The 18,536-nt window shown below is 40.0% G+C and overlaps 1 protein-coding gene across 5 annotated transcripts in view; it reads right to left on the bottom strand.

The window, feature by feature from the left end:
• LOC102295399 (low-density lipoprotein receptor-related protein 8) overlaps window positions 1-18,536 on the bottom strand; it is a 95,554-nt gene that overhangs the window by 48,442 nt on the left and 28,576 nt on the right. For 4 of the 5 annotated variants that reach the window (XM_005935654.2, XM_005935656.2, XM_014337918.2 and 1 more), the window contains exons 3-4: window positions 16,649-16,771; window positions 5,834-5,962 (exon numbers count right to left, since the gene is read on the bottom strand). In XM_005935654.2, the coding sequence (XP_005935716.1) occupies window positions 5,834-5,962; window positions 16,649-16,771 (252 nt within the window). The remainder of the gene's footprint in view (window positions 1-5,833; window positions 5,963-16,648; window positions 16,772-18,536) is intronic. The other variant, XM_042226162.1, reaches the window with a different exon arrangement.

Raw genomic sequence — 18,536 nt, 5'->3', positions numbered from 1 at the left:
TTTTTTGTTTTTATTTTTTATTGTTTCGGAGTCATCAAGTCACTGAGGACTTTATACTATACTGGTGGCACTCAGCTACATGCTACCACTACTTTTTAATTCCTTTGCTGGGAGAAGCTTTCCTATGACTACCATTCTGGTAGTCAGAGGCTGGCAGCATAACCCACTTAACTTCTTCTGGCAGCTTTGATGATGGGAGATTGTTGCCAGCGGCAACCAACGGCTCAGATGTAGTGGGAAGAAATGACTGGTCGCTCTACTCACGTTAGCATTACAACTGATAAGTGTGGACCGCATGTGTGTGTGTACGTGCATGCGTGTAAGTGTGTGTGAGATGAGTCTGAGTGTGTTGGAGGAAAAAGGTGAAATGAAGTGTGAAAGGTAAGGAAATTATTTTGAGTGTAGGAAAAGAGGGAAAAAAAGGGAAAAAGTAAGAAAAGAGATGAGAATAAAGTCTTCCAGGTTTTATGTTAGCATGCAAAAGCTTTATATATTTTTATCTGTTGACACACAAATACCTGTGACCGTGTCCATCACTTTCTATACAGCTTAATGTCCTCTTAGCTTTCTCATAGATATTCATAACTTTAAACTTAAGAGATGACTCAAACCTGTCAGCTCTGCTTAGAGAATTAAGGTTCACTGCAGCAAGGTGACTCAAAGACACACACATACACAAACTCACACTGCTGGCTAGTTCACATGGGTCACAGTGGCTCACCAGGGAAATATCTCAATGACTGCCCTTTCCTGTAATGCCACACACATAATAACTGAACAACCACAGTTTTAACAAAGATGGGGCAACTGTCTCATCCGGAGAAACAATCAGGACATGATATAGGGTACAAGATGGGAGTCAAAGTGTCCGTGTTATCATTACTGCCTGAAAACGTAGGTTGACTGAGGGCCAATAGGTGAGGACAAAAGAGACACACAATGAGCACTGATACGAGACAAAATAGCCGCCGTTTGGCCAAATTGAAAACCTGTCTAGATTCCGATTAGCAGAACGTAATTGTGAAGAAACTTTGTCAGTACAAGCCCCTTTAGATGTGTTGAATGGTCTTTTGTGAAGGCTTTATCTCAGTGTTACCCAGTTCAGTTTCACTCCAGGGACAGTGAGACAGCTGTGAGGAATGCAGGATTTGTCTGTTTGCTTCATACTGTCCAAGAAATGTTGAATTTAAATAAAGACATCAAGCGGAAAGATAACTGTAAAATAAAAAAAAATCATATTCATGCACCAGGCAGGCTACCCAAGCTGACATTTAGCACAACTGCAAACACACAGAAGATGAAAACACAGAACTCCAGACTGGTTCCAGTGCCTTGCAGTAGATCCCAGTTGACAGACATGCTCAGAAAAATGCTTGGGGAGTAAATGCACATAAATCTTCACATGCTGAGAGTTGAGGCTACAGTCCAGCTTTCTTGCGGAGCCTCTCCAGAGTTACTGCTTAATGTAATGTTGATCAGGGAAAGCTTTCTCTGGTGAGGGCTAGATTCTACTTAATACATAATTCAGCATGTGGATGACTCAATTAGTAGGATGCCTCTGCAAGATTTACTTTTTCCAGTCAGCGGCACGCTATGCACTTCGTAAATTTCTACTAATAGCGGAACGAGCGGGAGCTGACTGAGGAGGTTCCAGCTTAGTCTGTTTTGGAGGTACAATTTGCCTGCTTATAGCTCAGTAAATACAAGAGTTGGAAAAGAAGAAGCGTGTTCCTTGTGAGCATGCTCAAAAGTATAACATAACAATCACAAAATGGAAGTTTGTGTCGAAAGTATTTCTCACAACTTACACAGAATATCCAATCAAATGTGAGTTTGCCCCTCAAAGCATCTATTTTCCGAGTCATAGTGTGGCACAAGACAAACCTCACATGCTCTCTGCTTTTCAGATATTTGATCATACTATTAGATGCAGCTCCATGTGATTAATACTTTCTTTGTGAACCTTTTGGACAACCAAATAGGATGCTACAAGTGCAGTGAAGTTAATATGAGTTGATATGTCAGTACTAGAATGAGCTATTTTTAATTTTCTCCCAGTGGGGTCCAGACAGGGCTGCAGTATCCCAGCTCACTAAGTTTCTATTAAATGATTCACCAGTTAGTCCATGTAGGTTCGTGTCAATAACTCAATAATAATGCAGTCTAAACAGAAACCAGAGCCTTTAAACGTAAACCGTTAAGAGTCAGGTTAAGTAAGCTTCACATCAGGTGCTTAGCTAGGTAAGTTTAGCAGGCTATGTGGCTTAGCCCTGTGGTTGTCGCGCAAAATAGATGAACTCAATAAACTAACAGCAATTGATTAAATTCGATCCAATTCAGTTCAATCAGACGCCAACAATCAGACGACCCCTGATGAGCAAGCACTTGGCGACAATGGGAAGGAAGATCTCTCTATTAACAGGAAGAAACCTCCAGCAAACCAGGGTCAGTGAGAGCGAGCTATCTGCCTGGTTGGGGGTGAGGGAAGTGAGACAGAACAAAAGACAAGCAGTGGAAGACAGCCAGAGATTAATAATAACTAATTATGAGAAATGAAGATCCTGGACCTGGTGAAAGGGGATTTTTGGGCACTCAAACAGTGTAAGAACAGCTCTAAAGCAGCACCTAAACACATTTTGGTTTTGTTCAGAATCCGCTTAATCGGCTCCGAAAGTCTTATATGATCAGTGATGGTAGCAGAATTTGTTTGCACTTGGTGAATCTGTTAATGCTCAGTGGTGCTGAAGGGGTTTCAAATCTTCAATTTATCGTTTAAAATATCCAATTATCGCATGTGCACTGAGAGATTTAGAAATATATTTGCAGCCCTGCTAGCTGAGCTGTTGGGAGCAAAATGTAACTGAAAATACATAGTGCTGATTAAAAACTTTTACTTTTAAATCTTTGAAAGGTCATGAAAAAGTAGGTCTTGACTGACACAGATTTAATACAAAAAACTAAAACTGTAAAACAAACTAAACGATCTTGATCTTCTGTATTAATAAACCAATATTATGCATGTTCTATTGTCTTTATTATCATGGTCATAGCGTATTTATGTATATACGTCTTTATGAATACTTCTTCTTCCTTAACACACTGGCCAATCTGAATAAAATTTTGTATGAACGTTACCACACATACAGTGATTATTAAAATCTATATGTAAAAAAAAACAAAAAACATCTATTTTACATCCAAATTGTTTGACTTTGTTGTTTTGATATCAGTTGGAGGACAATGCTGGAGCGGACTATAATCTTTTGTGGAGTGGAGATGAGAACATTACTTTTATTGCATTTTATTTTTTTTGAGCATGATGGTAAAGTGTAAACTGCACTAGATAAATGGTCTGTATTTATATAGCACTTTACTAGTCCCTAAAGACCCCAAAGCGCTTTACATATCCAGTCATCCACCCATTCACACACTGGTGATGGCAGCTACATTGTAGCCACAGCCACCCTGGGGCGCACTGACAGAGGCGAGGCTGCCGGACAGCCGGCTGACCACCACCAGTAGGCAACGGGTGAAGTGTCTTGCCCAAGGACACAACGACAGAGACTGTCCAAGCCGGGGCTCGAACCGGCAACCTTCCGATTACAAGGCGAACTCCTAACTCTTGAGCCACGATCGCCCCGTAAAGAACTGCATTATGCTACAAACACAATTTCAGCTCTTCACAGACATCTACACAAACAGCATGCTAACACAAAGCTAGTGAAGAATCCAGAGTGACGTTAAAGCTCAGTCTATTCTTACAGCAGCCCAGCAGCCAAAGCTCTTTAACAGGTAAGAAAGGCAGTGATGAGCCGTCAGGCTTGAATCCTCCTTTTCTGTTTCTACAGTAGAATCACGGTGGAGATCGTTTTGAAGTCTCTTTGGGCTGGTTTTTGTTGTTGGCTTTGTGTTCAAATCTAAATACCAAGAGAAAGCTGGTATGTACACTCTCATTAGGCTAGGTACAGGGATTTGTGGTGTTGTCAATAAAAACTTCTATTGTTAACTTGTCAATATGTAACAATGCATTTCAGTCTTGTTATGGAGTAATGTGAAAGTATGCAATACATAATCTAATGAACTGCTTTCTCACAGGAGTAGTTGAGTAATGTAAAGCAGTACTTTAAGAAAAAAGTAAATATTCCTTATTGAGAATCCCTGCAGTAATAAGAGCAGGATAAACACTATTTACTAATGAAAACTGCCAAGCAAACCTCAAAGGTGAATGTGTTAAACTGTTTTGTGAACATCACACTACTATTAGTGTTTTTACTCCACATCAATCAGGTATAGCCCAACACTGGAATCACTGTGCAGCTCACTGAGATGGACTAAAGACACAACACTGCAAAATCAATGGTTAGTACCTCTAGAGCAGATCAGCAGCAAGGTTACATTTAAAAGCCTCGTGTCCTTGATTTAAACATCATCTTTCAGGTTGGCATTGGGCCCAATCATCAGATAAACTGGCCCGAGCAGCATTTAATAGGCCTAATTTGTGATGCTATCTAGCACTGTGCTCTGCTTGTACTGGAGAGAGCTTATTCTAAGTGGTCATACTGAGAGGAGTTTCCCTCTAGAGGTATTCTGGCCTCTGCCTGGGTGGGCGACAGCCTGCTGCCTGCCCTCGTGTCACTACTGAGAGGCTTAAGACTGCCACATCAATACAGACATTAGAATGAAAGAAGGATTAGCCCAGGTTAGACCGGGCCTCAATGGACAGTGCTATGAAAAGCCATCTAAGAAGGCATTAGATCTAAAGTCGATGGAATCACTACCACTTGCTCTGCAGTGAGTGTGTGGGGCCTCTTTGAAACCTTGAGTCCATAACAAGCTACTCACAAGCTGATCATTGAAAAATAAGTCAAAGCCATAAGGAGCTGAGTATTAATACATATGCAACAGTTTCTATTTATGCATTAATTTTCTGCCAGATTGATAAGGCTTCCTTTCCAAATAAAACCTCAAAATTGGCTGTGTTCTTAACAAATAAACATGAATGGCTTATATGCCAGGCAGACGCGATCTCAACACCCACACACACCCAAACAACCGAGGAGTTAAAGATGCCAGAAAAAGAGGAACATCGTCATTAATATAGGATAATAAGGAGATGGCTTATTTCTCTCCCTCCGCGCATTTGCTACCACGTGCCATCTTCAAAGTCTAAACATCACACCCCCCACGGCTCTGCTGCCTCAATCATTTCTTCTTGACGTGAAGAGGCAGAGGAGAGAGAAAGAAGGAGAAGAAGCCAATTCTTCATGGCTCCTCAGAAGTAGGGCAAGGATAGTCCCTGCAGGGGACTGGGGGTGGGGGTAGTCGCACGATTGAGTTGCCTGATTGGCTGGGCATGAGGTGATGTCATTTTTTAAGGTTGTGAGGGCCCTGCAGTGGAAAGACTGAAGACTTGAGGTTTGGAAAGGACAGAAACGTCCAAAGATCACCGGAAAGCTGCGAATATCTGATGGTTTCACACCAAAGATCATTCCACATCAAAGGGAACGGTTGTCAAGTGCAGCTGGCTTTAATTCAAAACTCACTTCAAATCCATCTAATTATAACGAGTGTTCCCCACTGCGCTTTAATGTCACATGCCTTTGGATGATAAGTGAGATCAGAAAAGATAAAACCCTATGAAATACAAAACGGGAATCTGGGTTCTCGTTATTCGGCTGCTTGTCGAGTCATTCGCTTCTGCACATCCATCACTGGTGAAATCTGGACCAAAATGTCCTCTACAAATGCACTCAGCAGTTAAACGTGGAAGTAAAACCATCTGATCGGGGTATTTATTTCATTATGGTAAGTGAACTGACTCGGATAAACTCACCAGACGCACAGTCCTCCTCGTCAGCGCCATTCTCGCAGTCTTTCTCCCCATCACATCTCCATGACAACGAGACACACTTGTTAGTTGATCCCCCACAGTCAAATTTCTCTGGAGGGCACGTCTGTTTGCCTGTGGGCAGAGATAAAAGAGATAGGGAGATTACTGTAGTTTTATGGTCCATAAAGGCAACAACAACAACTACTACGAGACACAGCTGGACTTGGTTTTTATCACCCCCACAATGCTCTTAAAAAAATTATCCAAAACTCCACCACCCTGGCCAATTGATTTTACTGCGTGGGCTGCCTCTCAAGAAACATGTAGGAAGATCATGAAATACAGCAAATGCACGGCTGGCTATAAAGCAAAAGCTCAACCCAGCCCCTCCTCCTTTTCCTGCCAATCTGCTCTAGTTGGCACAGGGTCGGTTTGATCCAGATTACAGTGCGTTTAATATGAAGCATGTTGTTAATTATACATGTTTGCTTACAGTGCAGCCTTAAGCTTTCCAGAAAGAAATCAGACGCGTGTGCAAATTATCGATCTTTTTGAGTTTTTATTATATTTAAAATGCCACTTAAAAGCCTTTTTGACACAGGGTACGATATGATGTTACCCTGCATCAGCTTCACTCATTAAACTTGTTCAGAAAAATTTGTGGTTGATATTCGGTCGTCTTATTTAGAACTATAAATTAGATTCACACAGATATTGGTACAACTGTGCTTTAGTTGCTGGACATAGTGTGACAGAAGCTGTTTTAACTGTTTATCCACTTTTTTAAGTAAACTATTTATCCTCATTACCTTTTTAGCTAATTGTATTTTAATTCAATTAAGCATAATTCTTTCCACATATTCTGTCAACTCCATTAGCAATATAAGGTGTAATTTTCCAGCTACACATCATAGCTGGTATTTATATTCTTGCTGTACACAAACTGACAAACAATGGTATAACAGGATCCTGTGTGGTGTGATAAGTGAGAACAACATCCTTAACGAATACCAATTTAAGAAGCTAAAAAGAATCTCTGGTGCTGTCACCAGCAATGTTAGGTGTGAATTGCATTGTGGGTAATTGAACCAGAAAGTGAGAAAGTCTCCCAAGATTTTCAAACCAGGTCCATATAGTTAATCTCGTATAGTCAGAAAGCCGCCTTTATGATCAAATTGAATTATTTTTATTTGATGGGGCGATCGTGGCTCAAGAGTTGGGAGTTCGCCTTGTAATCGGAAGGTTGCCGGTTCGAGCCCCGGCTTGGACAGTCTCAGTCATTGTGTCCTTGGGCAAGACACTTCACCCGTTGCCAACTGGTGGTGCCAGTGTCCGGCAGCCTCACCTCTGTCAGTGCGCCCCAGGGTGGCTGTGGTTACAACGTAGCTTGCCATCACCAGTGTGTGAATGGGTGAATGACTGGATGTGTAAAGCGCTATACAAATACAGGCCATTTACCATTTAATGTCAATTCAATATCCATCCATGCACTCACCTATTCATCCATTCATTTTCTTCTGCTTATCTAATTCAAGGTTGAAGCCTATCCCAGCTGTCATAGGGTGAGAGGCAGGGTATACCTGGACATGTCCCTAGTCTGTCACAGCGCAAACACATAGACAGACAACCATTCACATTTAAACTCACATAGATGGGCAATTTAGAATCACCAATTAACCTAACCCCACTACCTGCATGTCTTTGAACTGTGGGAAGAAGTACCTGGAGAGAGCCCACACAGACACCGCCGGAACATGCAAACTTCACACAGAAAGGCCGCTGCCAGACGGGGGACTACAACCCAGGACCTTCCTGCTTTGAAGCAACAGTGCTAACTACCGCACCACCATTGCTGTCCTACGAATCCAATAATCAGAAGATTTTAACTATGACAATTGCATGTTAGTTGTTTTTTTAGTACAGTATATGTATTGCAGTGCCAGTATCACTATCATTTCAACAACACAAATAAAATATAAAGCAGTTATAATTGTATTCAGTCACCCTGTATTGTGTTGAACACTTCAAAGTCACAGCAATACGGGTTATCAGAAACACAAATTTACTTACAAGGATCTCTAAAAAAATGGTCTTTAAATAATAAATATTATTATGCAGTTTGACAACTGTGACTTCAACAGGAAGAAATGCAATAAAGGTCACATGAATCAAACTTTGGAAGCTACATATTCCCTGCAGCTAAATCTTTTGGGGCAAAAGGAGCAGACTACCTAACACTGGACACTACATTTTAAACTGAGTGAACATTGAACAATATAAATTACAAATAACAATAAGGTGTAACAACTAGTGTCAATATGCTGATCCTGTTTGAAGCTAGAATGAGGAACTCCTCCTCATTGCAGTCTGCAGGGTTTCATTATCTCAGTTATTGCAACACGTCCAACTTCAGCAGGAGCTGAACTTTAATTTATTGGCTCCAACAGTTTTCCCTCTGAGTTTATTACACACCAGCAGCCTCAATTTGTGAATGATCGTCTCCGAGGTGAGTTGTGCTCATTTGTATATAAACAACAATAGTCACTTCATTAATTACTCAGAATGATCTATTATCCCAGACATGGAGACAGGACCTGTAAGGATCGTTAACGATAATTGATGTGTGTGTTCTTTGTCAACTACACAGAAGATTACACTGAGGTACCGCCAGAAGCTTGCTAGATCATTTCTTACAATATAATGTCAGCATTTAAAACTATTTGTTTATTCTTACAGATTCCTTCCCTCTGAAAATACAGAAATGACCATGGTGCGTCACGTATTCATCTATTTTATTTGTAAAAATGCTGATATTTTTGTTGATAATATTTTTTAATGTGATGACAGGCAGGTCTCAACATTTGCCGCTCTCTCCTGACAGCTGGTGGCGGGGGAGAGTGAGCAGGGAGGATGGCTGACACAGCGCGGTCCTCACCCCAGATGGAGAAAAAAAGTTTGCAGTCCAGTATTTTTAGGCTGTTTCCAAAGAGTGGAGCAATGACATTTACCTGCAATTGTTTTTCAGTCCACAGACAGTGCGGTGTGAGGTAAGTGGATAAAAAAGCTTACTTTGTCACTCAGCAACACAGACATGTAATAAACTAAAAAATATCCTAGATAAAGCCATGCAATTAGACTGGAATAAGTAAAAAATAAAAGGAGTAATCAGATATGGCCTCTTCTACCTCACAGCTCTGCTGTGCAAGAAGTCTGAAGGTGTACGAGCTGTGCAAAGCTTTTCATTCAATCATTATGTTCTGTGATATGTTTAATGAATCACACACTGTATGTGTTTCTTTTCACAGACACCTGTCAAGGACTGATCACTGAAACAATTATAGCGGAGTAAAGTGAAAGAGCGAAAGGCTGGATCATAAAGAAATACATGAAACATGAAAAGATGAAAAAGCAGACGAGGTGGAATTTTTGGCAGAGGAAATAACATCCTGTATGAGGGAGCTGGACTAATGTCAGTCAAACAGAAAATTTTTGAAAATGTTTTTTAAAAGTTAGCAGAGAGCAGCAAAAAAGTAGAGAGAGACGAAAGCGTCAGAGCATGAAAGAATCTATAAGAAGGGAGCTGTGCACAGAGCAAGACACTGTATATAAGGAAGAAGGGAGAGACAAACTGCTGCATGACCTTTCAGATTTTTATCCTGAAGCTAAATCAAAGCCATCCATACAAAGTAAGTGGAAGGAGATGAAGGAGGACAGGCAGGCAGAGCACAGTGTCGAGCAGAATGTGAATCCACTAAGCGGAGGGCGAGCTGTCCTGTCCTCTTAACTGATGACTCTTTAATGAAGCGTGAGCTCCACTCCTCCCAAATCCAAACAAAGAAACCAGACTTCACTACAACAAAGCAGTGGTACCTCACTGCTCATTGTGACAGCTACAGATTAGCGATTTTATAAAGACGCGTAATGAGATTTTTTTTTTGCTTGTAAAAGAGGCAACTTAATAAAAGCCAATTACTCACAGACAAGCTGAGAATCAGACTGTTGTTTACCATCTGAGTGAAAACTGAGGTTTCGTCTGCACTGTGTCATCTTGGCAGAAGATGCGTTTAGAATTTATCACCTTTTACAAGACCCAAAGGCTGCGTTCACTTCAACCCTTCAATGGTGTAATAGCTTTATTTTTCCTTTTGATCGTCATAACTGACCTTGTTATTACTGACAGCTTTTTACCTGAAACTTGGCTTCGAATGGAGAAAGTGCAGAAGCTCTTCAATTTGTCAGCTGTCAGTGGGAACGATACTGTGATAAAAAAGGACTGAAAATGTATTCACCTGATTTGATATACCGAACTGCACCATCATAATGTTACATTACACAACAGCGTGCCATGCAAGTAATCATTTGTAGCACATTTGTATACACGGATGTCTCTTTTGCATATATGATAGCAGATAATGTATAGCATCGATTCATCCTGCAGCCAGCTCATGACAGCTTTGTAAATATGCACTCAGCTTATTGTGAAAGCATGTCTACCTAATATAGATGGTTGCTGTTTGTAACGTGTTCCAATTAAACCCTAGAAATCATCATTCAAAATGTAGAGATTTTTCAGAAGCCTGTTTCTAGCCCTCTACTCCAAATGTCAGTGCTAAAAAGGCTTTGATGTGTGCATCCATTCGGCTCTATGTGCTTCAGGTGAGGTCTCAGGCATTAGCACCTGTGTATGTCAGTGTTGGGGGCTCTGATGGTGAGGAAGATAACGCAGTCATTCTGGCTCAGAGCTAAAAAAGACAGCAAAAAAAGCTCAGATACCGTGAGTCATTCTCAGATTCACTGCTTCATTAAACTGGGTTAGCATGGCCGTGTGAACTTGAATTATAGATTTGGTACAGCAGAGAACATGCTTGCTTCTGGCCGACTACAAGATGGGAAACTGTTATTTTCAGTAACGTACATTAGCAAGTAATGAGCTGTGGCATGCACTATTGCTTTATATTAAGTGCTGTTGTGCTCCCTGACTGTTACCTCATCAGTTAAATAAAGCCAGAATAATACGGTAAAATTAAATAATAATAAATATTGGTACTTTATTTTATTTTTGGTATTTTAATATTTTGGTGTCAAATCCCAGCAGATAGTGGATGGTGGGTAGAGAGTGAACTAGTTTGAATGCCATCATAGAGCTAGCACGTACAAAAGACCATTTACAGCAAGCCAGATTTAAAAAAAAAAAAAAAAAAACTACATGAGTGGATTTATAAACTTGGTATATTTGTCCTTCAAATGGGATTACTGCCAATATTGCACATCTTCACCTTGTTCATATTTCTCAAGGACTTAAACTGTGACTTAGTGAGATTTTGGGAAACTGTGATAGACCTTTCTCTTTTCATTTTGACACACTAAAGAAAAATAGAGTAGAACTACTGAGCTCGTTTCAGTTCTAAAATTATATTCTTGCATTTACAAATAAACCACGATGCTGGAACTTGGTGCAGCCTCAGTTCATCCACTGTCTAAAAAATGGTCATTTTGCTTCTCTCCCTTTAAGCAGCTAAAATGGCTTAAGCCGACTTCTTCTTCTGACTGGTTGTTCCTTGTAAACAGAAGGTTTACACAGCAGGTGAGTGAGGCTGCTGTGCTCACAGCAAGAGCTGTGTGCCTGACACGACCATGTTACGGATATCCTTGATAAACCTAAAACCTAAGCTTTCTGCTCATAGGGATTACTTGCACACATGCTCATGATAAGCATCCAGTCAAACCACAACTGTTTGAGTCTAACTAAGGTGAAGTGCAACTGTTTCCTCTTATTAAGTCTTGGGACTGTGTAATACAGAAAGTAACTGCAACATGGATAAAAATATAATTCTTTAAATCCTGGAATTATCAGACTCTGTTAAGAGTTAAACCTGACAGCAGCTTGCAAATGAAGCAGCTATGACAACAAACCCACTTTTAAAACTGGCAAATCGCTAACAAACAAAGTATAAAAAAGACAAAGGGATCAACAGAGCAAAACAACACACAAATACGTACATACTCAGCATTTATGAAGTCCTTTCTAAACAGCCTAAAGTAAATCTACCAGCAAATACTTTTTCTTCATAACTAACGATACAAGGCAATTTAAATGATTCAATTAATAGCACGCAGTTTCCCTACTATAAAGTCAATAAATAAGCCATGCACTGTTATTAACTCCCACAGAAAAAGCTCAATATCTACAAAGTGGTTTGTAGAAGAAAGTTTTCATCAAAACCTCCTTCAGAAAAATATCTATAATCCACTCAGAATACTAAATTAAAAACACAATATTGTGGGTTTAAAGGGGAGAGTTCTACCTGTCTGAACAATCCACATTGTTAAATACGCAGCATTTCAAGGTTCTGTCACCTCATATTCAAAGAATCCCAAAGGAAGAGGAAACACTGTGAATGCCTGTCAGTTTTCAGAAATTTAAAAGCAGAGAGGACAAACAGACAAGCTGAATCAAGTTGGTCTCAGCAATATTGCCAGAAAGCACCAAGAAGCAAGCATTTCCTTCCTCCCCTTATATCCTAAAAAAGTGTCTCTGGTGGCTGAGAGTGCATAAAATGTCACTGCACTGGTGAGGAAGCAGAGAAGCAGCTGCACATCTGGCTGCAGTGGCCAACTTCCACTTTGACTACACATTAATCTAATGCAAAAACTGTGAGCCCTGATGCTTCACGTGCTCCTCCAAAGAGTCATGATTCATTTTTCAGGGCTTGCAAGTAACTAACTCCGTGTGGCCTGAATTTGAATTCTTAATACAGCAGTGTAAACGCTACTCCAGCGTGTAATTGGGAATCCAGTCAGTGAGCCAGAATGATTCTGGCACAGATGTCCGCAGCACCGATAAAAAAATGTCTTAGTTATGTACATCTGCAAAGTTGACTGTACATCTGCGAGCACATGAAACTGAAACAGAACATACAGGATAACTGGGCAGGAGATCTGAATGAAAAACAAGACGAAGGCTTTCTGTGAGTATAACTCCTGACTCATCAGGCAAGAGAATAACCGAAGCATGATGTTTTAAGCTGTATGCCGTGCTATGTGTAAGGAAACTGTGTAAAAACTGCAATGCTGTGACTGCTCTCTGCTGTTTATATAATGGTAAATTGTATATCTCTGTCACATCGAAGATTGAATGCAGTCTGTGTGAAATTGCAAGCTTCTGTTTGTTGTTAGACTTTAGTGCAGCCTAATTGACTGATACATGTGACGCTTCTGATTTCAAAGTATAGCATGGAAAAGGAATGTTGATCAAAACACGGATGTGATGAGTTTGTTTTTTCATCTTTACCCTATTCAGGAAAAAAAAACACGCTGACTGTTTTTTTCATTGGTTTTTTTGCCAACTGATGTAAATTTCTCATTATAGGGTTGTAACTGTATCAAGTGAATGGCACAGATAAGTACTTTACCAGTGAAACAAGGTTAATGTGACACCTGATACGGCAGCCACTCAAGAGCGGGTTGTTTGCTGTTGGTTAAGATGCTCCGTGCATTTTTGAACAATGTCCATCCTTGAGTCTTTCTTCGTTCCGTTTTCAGAGTGATAATGACACAGCTGGATTTACTCAAGCAGAAAAACAGCTGTGATGAAGAGGCTCTCATTAGCAATCCTTCTGTTCAGGATGTAGGCCTGATCTGACGCTTCTCTTCTGAACATATAATCAGCAGGGCTGCGGGCTGCAGGGTAAGCACGACCTGAAATGCAGGAAGAAGGATGTTTCCCTCTTCCTGCACATGAAGTATCAGTCTAGACTGGCAAAAATAATATATTACAAAGAAATAACCTCTTTTTTTTTTTGGAACAGGTTTTTGTTTGTAGAGAAAAGCAAAAAAAATGCAACAGCTGATTTTTTTTTCCATTACATCATCTGAATCCATATGGGATTTCCATATAAATGGCTTTCTTCTCAACCCAGATCCTTATCTCTTTATTCTGCAGCCAAGAGATGAATCCTTCCTTCATTTATCTTTAATTGGATTTCCAATATAAACTTGTTATCCATCAGAGATCCCTTCGTGCCTCCCTCCTCGCATTCAACTTTTCAGCAAGTGACATTAGATGCTCTGCTAGGCTGCTTCATTATTCATCAAACCGACTCACAGCCAAAGAAAAATGAAACAAAACTAGAATGAACGTCCTCTGAAAGATTCCTTTGGCTTTTTCTTTCATTTATTCCACACTCATTTGGATTCACTTTAACACCATCCCACTGTAAATTTAAGGCAGAGTTTAAAGACATAATGCTTGATAAAGGTGGGTAGAATCAAAGTAACACCCTCAGACATCACATCATTATCAGCTTGAACCAATACCAGCCTGCCCCAGTATGTATGAAAGCTTAAGCAGAACATTGGTATTAAAGGCATTGTATATATACAACCCCCATTCTAATAAACTCGGGACATTTGTGAAATGTAAATAAAAACTAAACCATTTGCAAATCTCATAAGCCCATATTTTATTCATGGTAGAAGACAGAAAACATCAGATCTTTAAAATGAGAAAATGTACAATTTCAAGAAAAATAAAAGCTTATTTATAGCCACAAAGTTTTTGTACACTAGAACGCAACAAAAAGAAAAAATCCATCTAACATCATTAGCCAACACTAGCATTATAAAATACACTGAATGACCCTGATATGTTACAGTAGAACAACTGATACTGAGCTCATGATCATGAAAACTGCTGCTGCAGTTTGCTCGCCTCTGCTCAAAACCTTGAATAATGAAGCTCAGATTACAGCAAACACAGAAGTGTGATGAAACAAATCTTACTTATAGAACCTTTAAACCCCTCATGGAAAAACGAACCACAAAATTGAATGCATGAAGGCCACGAAAGAAAACACAATGTTTGCCAACGTGAATTGGCCAACACCAACTCAGATGTTTAAATAATCCAACCAGCTCATAAAGACAAAGTGAAATCATCAGTGCACTTCCCAAAAATATGTTCAATGAATACAGTAAGTAACTGAGGTTTCAGGAAAATAGTCACCTTACTTGGAGGAAAGATTATCCCCTCGCTCGGTTATTTCTCCAAAGTGGCAATACTGTATGCAAAACGAGGGCTGTTGAGGACTTTGTTTTATTCACATCTATCATGCAGGTACAATGAAAGAGAAATTTTTTATATGTAGCTTGTAGGAGATGTACTTAGGCCACATGAATAAACACCTTATTTAATAAAAGAACTTTTCATTAACTGGCACGTACCACAATGTAAAAGTGAAAACAGTTCCCCATTCATTTATTTTATGCTAATTTATATATTTTTTTATTGTTCTTCTAAGACCTGCACTTTATGTAGGTAAAAAAGAGGGACCATTTTTTAATGCAAAGATCTAACACAAACTTAAAATGAATGTGAATGTGTTATGTTTACATGAAAGTTCAAATAAACTCAAATCAATGATTAATTGTGACAAATAACTGTGATCTCAATATAATTGTTATTATCATTTTGATCATAATCATACATATAAACATATTATGTGCTGATTCTGTAATGTTTAAACTCTAATACAGTTTTATTATTAACGTAATATTACTGAGGATATAATTTGCCCAATGAACAGATTTTTGAAGCTATATTCCGTTGTGCATTTATTCTCTACCTCTTCTTAAGAGCTTATTATGTATGAGTGAGGTTATTTCTGTGCTTTGTCTGATGTTTGACCCCAAGAGAGTCTCAAGCAGCAAGGGGAGAAAGAGAAAATTATCAGTCAAAGACGGAAAACAATTAACGGGCTCAAGCCTCCCACACTTGAGTCCCTGCTTGGATATGGAGTCAACTCACCTTACGCTGTCAGTATCTGTGTGTGGGAGAGTGAGACTGGCAGGGTCTACAAGTGAGCCAGCCAGATGTCCCAGGTTCTAACAGCTTGGCAGAAAACGAATCAAGGCCTTTATTGCACTCAGCATCAGACACTGCTGAATACTGAAGTGCGTGGGCGAGTGGAGGCAGGGGGGATAACTTAACTGCCATCACAGCCATGATAACGAAGGAAATTAAAAACTTGAGTATAGGTTTAACAGGAGGCAACACCACAAAGAAGAAGGTGTGATTTAAATGCAGCACACAAAATACCCCCAAAACCCCACTAGCAATATACTTTGCTAGCCACGGCTTCTTTTTTGCACAGTGCCAATGAGTCTGACTGACGTTACAAGTTGCTGGAGAAGTTTAAGTTAATATTAAAAACACTGAACTGGTTTTTGTAGTTTTGATGGAATTTCCGCATTGACATAATTAAAGTCCAATATGGCACAAACACAAACTACACCCAAAGTATCCAGAACTATTTCTTCCTCCCGGGAACTCCAAAGAACTAAAAGCTTCCTTCGGGCCACTGACTGCAGTCCCAAACTGCGACATGCAAATTTAGACAAATCAGTCCACTGATGGTAGAATTTTACAAAAACATATAGTCAGAACTTGACTTTCTTTATCTCTTTTTTGTGTCTGTATGAAAGATTGTACACACACTCTTAGTGACAGGGTGATGGTGGCCCTCTGACAAAACTTTGACAGTCTGGGACCTTCCTTCCAGGCTGTTTGGATGCATTTATTAGCCTTTTAGAACACTACCACTGTGAAACAACCTCTAGTTCTGTGCATTAATTGACTAAACTTGGCTTGACTTGGTGTGTACAACGTTCATAAAGTGACCATGACACCAGCTGTGCTATAAAACTAAGTTGAAACCAAATTTCAAATTGATCTTGATGGTGAATGCTAAATGGTCTGGTTCTTGAATTCAAAGTGCTTTATACTACAAGTAATGTGATCAGCTGAATGATTTCACTTACTGCAAGTCTCCTCTGCCTCATCGGACCCATCCGGACACTCTGGTTCCCCGTCACAGCGCCAGCGTCCTGGGACACACTGCCCATTCAAACAAGCAAACTCTGCTGGGGCACATGTTTTCCTGGCTGCTCAGACAGAGAAGCACAGACAGAGCAGAAAAGAATCAAGACAGGATGTTGGAAAAATAGTTAAACCCATATATAGTCTGCAGCAGAACTTGATTTCTGTCATGAAATTGGTAGAGTTATCATAATCCCTGCAATTATTCCCCTCATCAGAGATCAGTCTCATCATTTCTTACATTATTCCTGTGCAGTTCTCTATAGTGCATGCTCTCCTTCCAGATATCCTCCACTAATTATCTACACTTTCCCCATTTTCTTGACTTTTATTCATTGCACTGCCTCTCCCTCCGCGTTCTTCCTCCCCCTCCCTCAATCTGCTGATCTCCAAAAACAGTCTAATCTCTCCTTCAGGTTTTCCATCACAGAGCAGTGAAATGGATGTTGATTGCCGAACACTACAAGCTCAGGGAGGTTAAACCTTTTACCTCGCAAACCTGTTTACGATGGAAAGTTACACGCCAGCAAGGCCACGGGCTGATAAACATGTCAGGCGTGCTGAGAATTGGAAATCAAAAAAACACGAGTCAGGAAAAAAGGCCTGTTTAAGCAAGAAGAAGAAAACTTTCACCAACAGCCGAGAGCTTTTTACTGTTACCATCCAAAAAACTCTCATCAACTTTGTTTAAAGTGTAACGTAAAACATGAACTCTTGACACAGATACACACACACACACATAAAATACAATTTTTAAAAAGTACTCTCCACTCGTAGCACCTAAGCTGCTAGTATTGCAAGAGAGTCAGATACAGGCAGAGGGCAGAGCCATTCAATTTCCTCAGCTGGACCTGTGCTACAGTCTAATAAATCACTGGCTAAAAGCCCTCAGCTGCGATCTGTGGTGCTGTTACACTGCCACGACTGTTTCAAAGCTGGCTCCCATGTTGGCACTGATGTTTCAAATTAGATATAGCATTTAGAGTTGTCCTGGGAGCTTAAATCTAGCTGAGGGGCTGTAAAGAAATAGAGAAAGATTTTTCAAAAGGCTTTCCTAGCAGTGCTCCTACTACTGCAGCTTCTTTCTTGACCTTGGTTTTATTTGCTGTCGTCAAACATTGGGCAAAAAAGGTTTCTCTTGATGTCCGACATTTCCTTCTCTATGCCACAGCTATAACAAACCTTTAGGTCAAACACTGTGAAGGACTTCAACTTCAGCTCCTGCACCACGAACAATATGCTTGTAGTTCCAATAAAGAGGTAAGATGAGTCTTTATATTTAAACCTCTCTTTGAGCATGTGTAAATAATATCCTGCTGTTTCCCGGCAAAATGAAATTCCCAAATTGTTGGGGAGCAATGGTAGAGGAGCAAGAGTAACATTTAAACTGCAAGCACATTCCTGGGACACACTGCATTACTTTACAATGTATTGCATCATGTACTGTAACGTAACATCATGCATTGTATACTGAGCAGTGTGCAATTTGCATGCTCGGTCCTGTGTGTGCACTTTTATGGATGACAACCTGTGATGTATTATATTATTTAAATTTACCACCAGATGCTGTCTGTGTCCTTTACAAATTCACTTTGGGAGAAAAGGTGGATTTTATCTTAGTGCTGACACTGATATGCACACTTACCATTGTGCTGAAGAGTGTATGTTACTCAGGATAAACTATGGCAGTGCCTGAATATTTCATAGTATTCATTTGAGGGGTAGGTGTTCAATGTTGTTTTTCACAACCCATCAGAGCAGCGTGCAGCAGGTTGACTGCACACCCACCTCAAAGTAGTCAGCTGTCACCAAGAAGCACTTAAATAGGAA

Source organism: Haplochromis burtoni, unplaced genomic scaffold, assembly GCF_018398535.1.
Source record: "Haplochromis burtoni strain Fernald_Lab_line unplaced genomic scaffold, NCSU_Asbu1 Contig_199, whole genome shotgun sequence".
Classification (NCBI taxonomy): domain Eukaryota; kingdom Metazoa; phylum Chordata; class Actinopteri; order Cichliformes; family Cichlidae; genus Haplochromis; species Haplochromis burtoni.
This window is presented reverse-complemented; position numbering and strand designations above follow the sequence as displayed.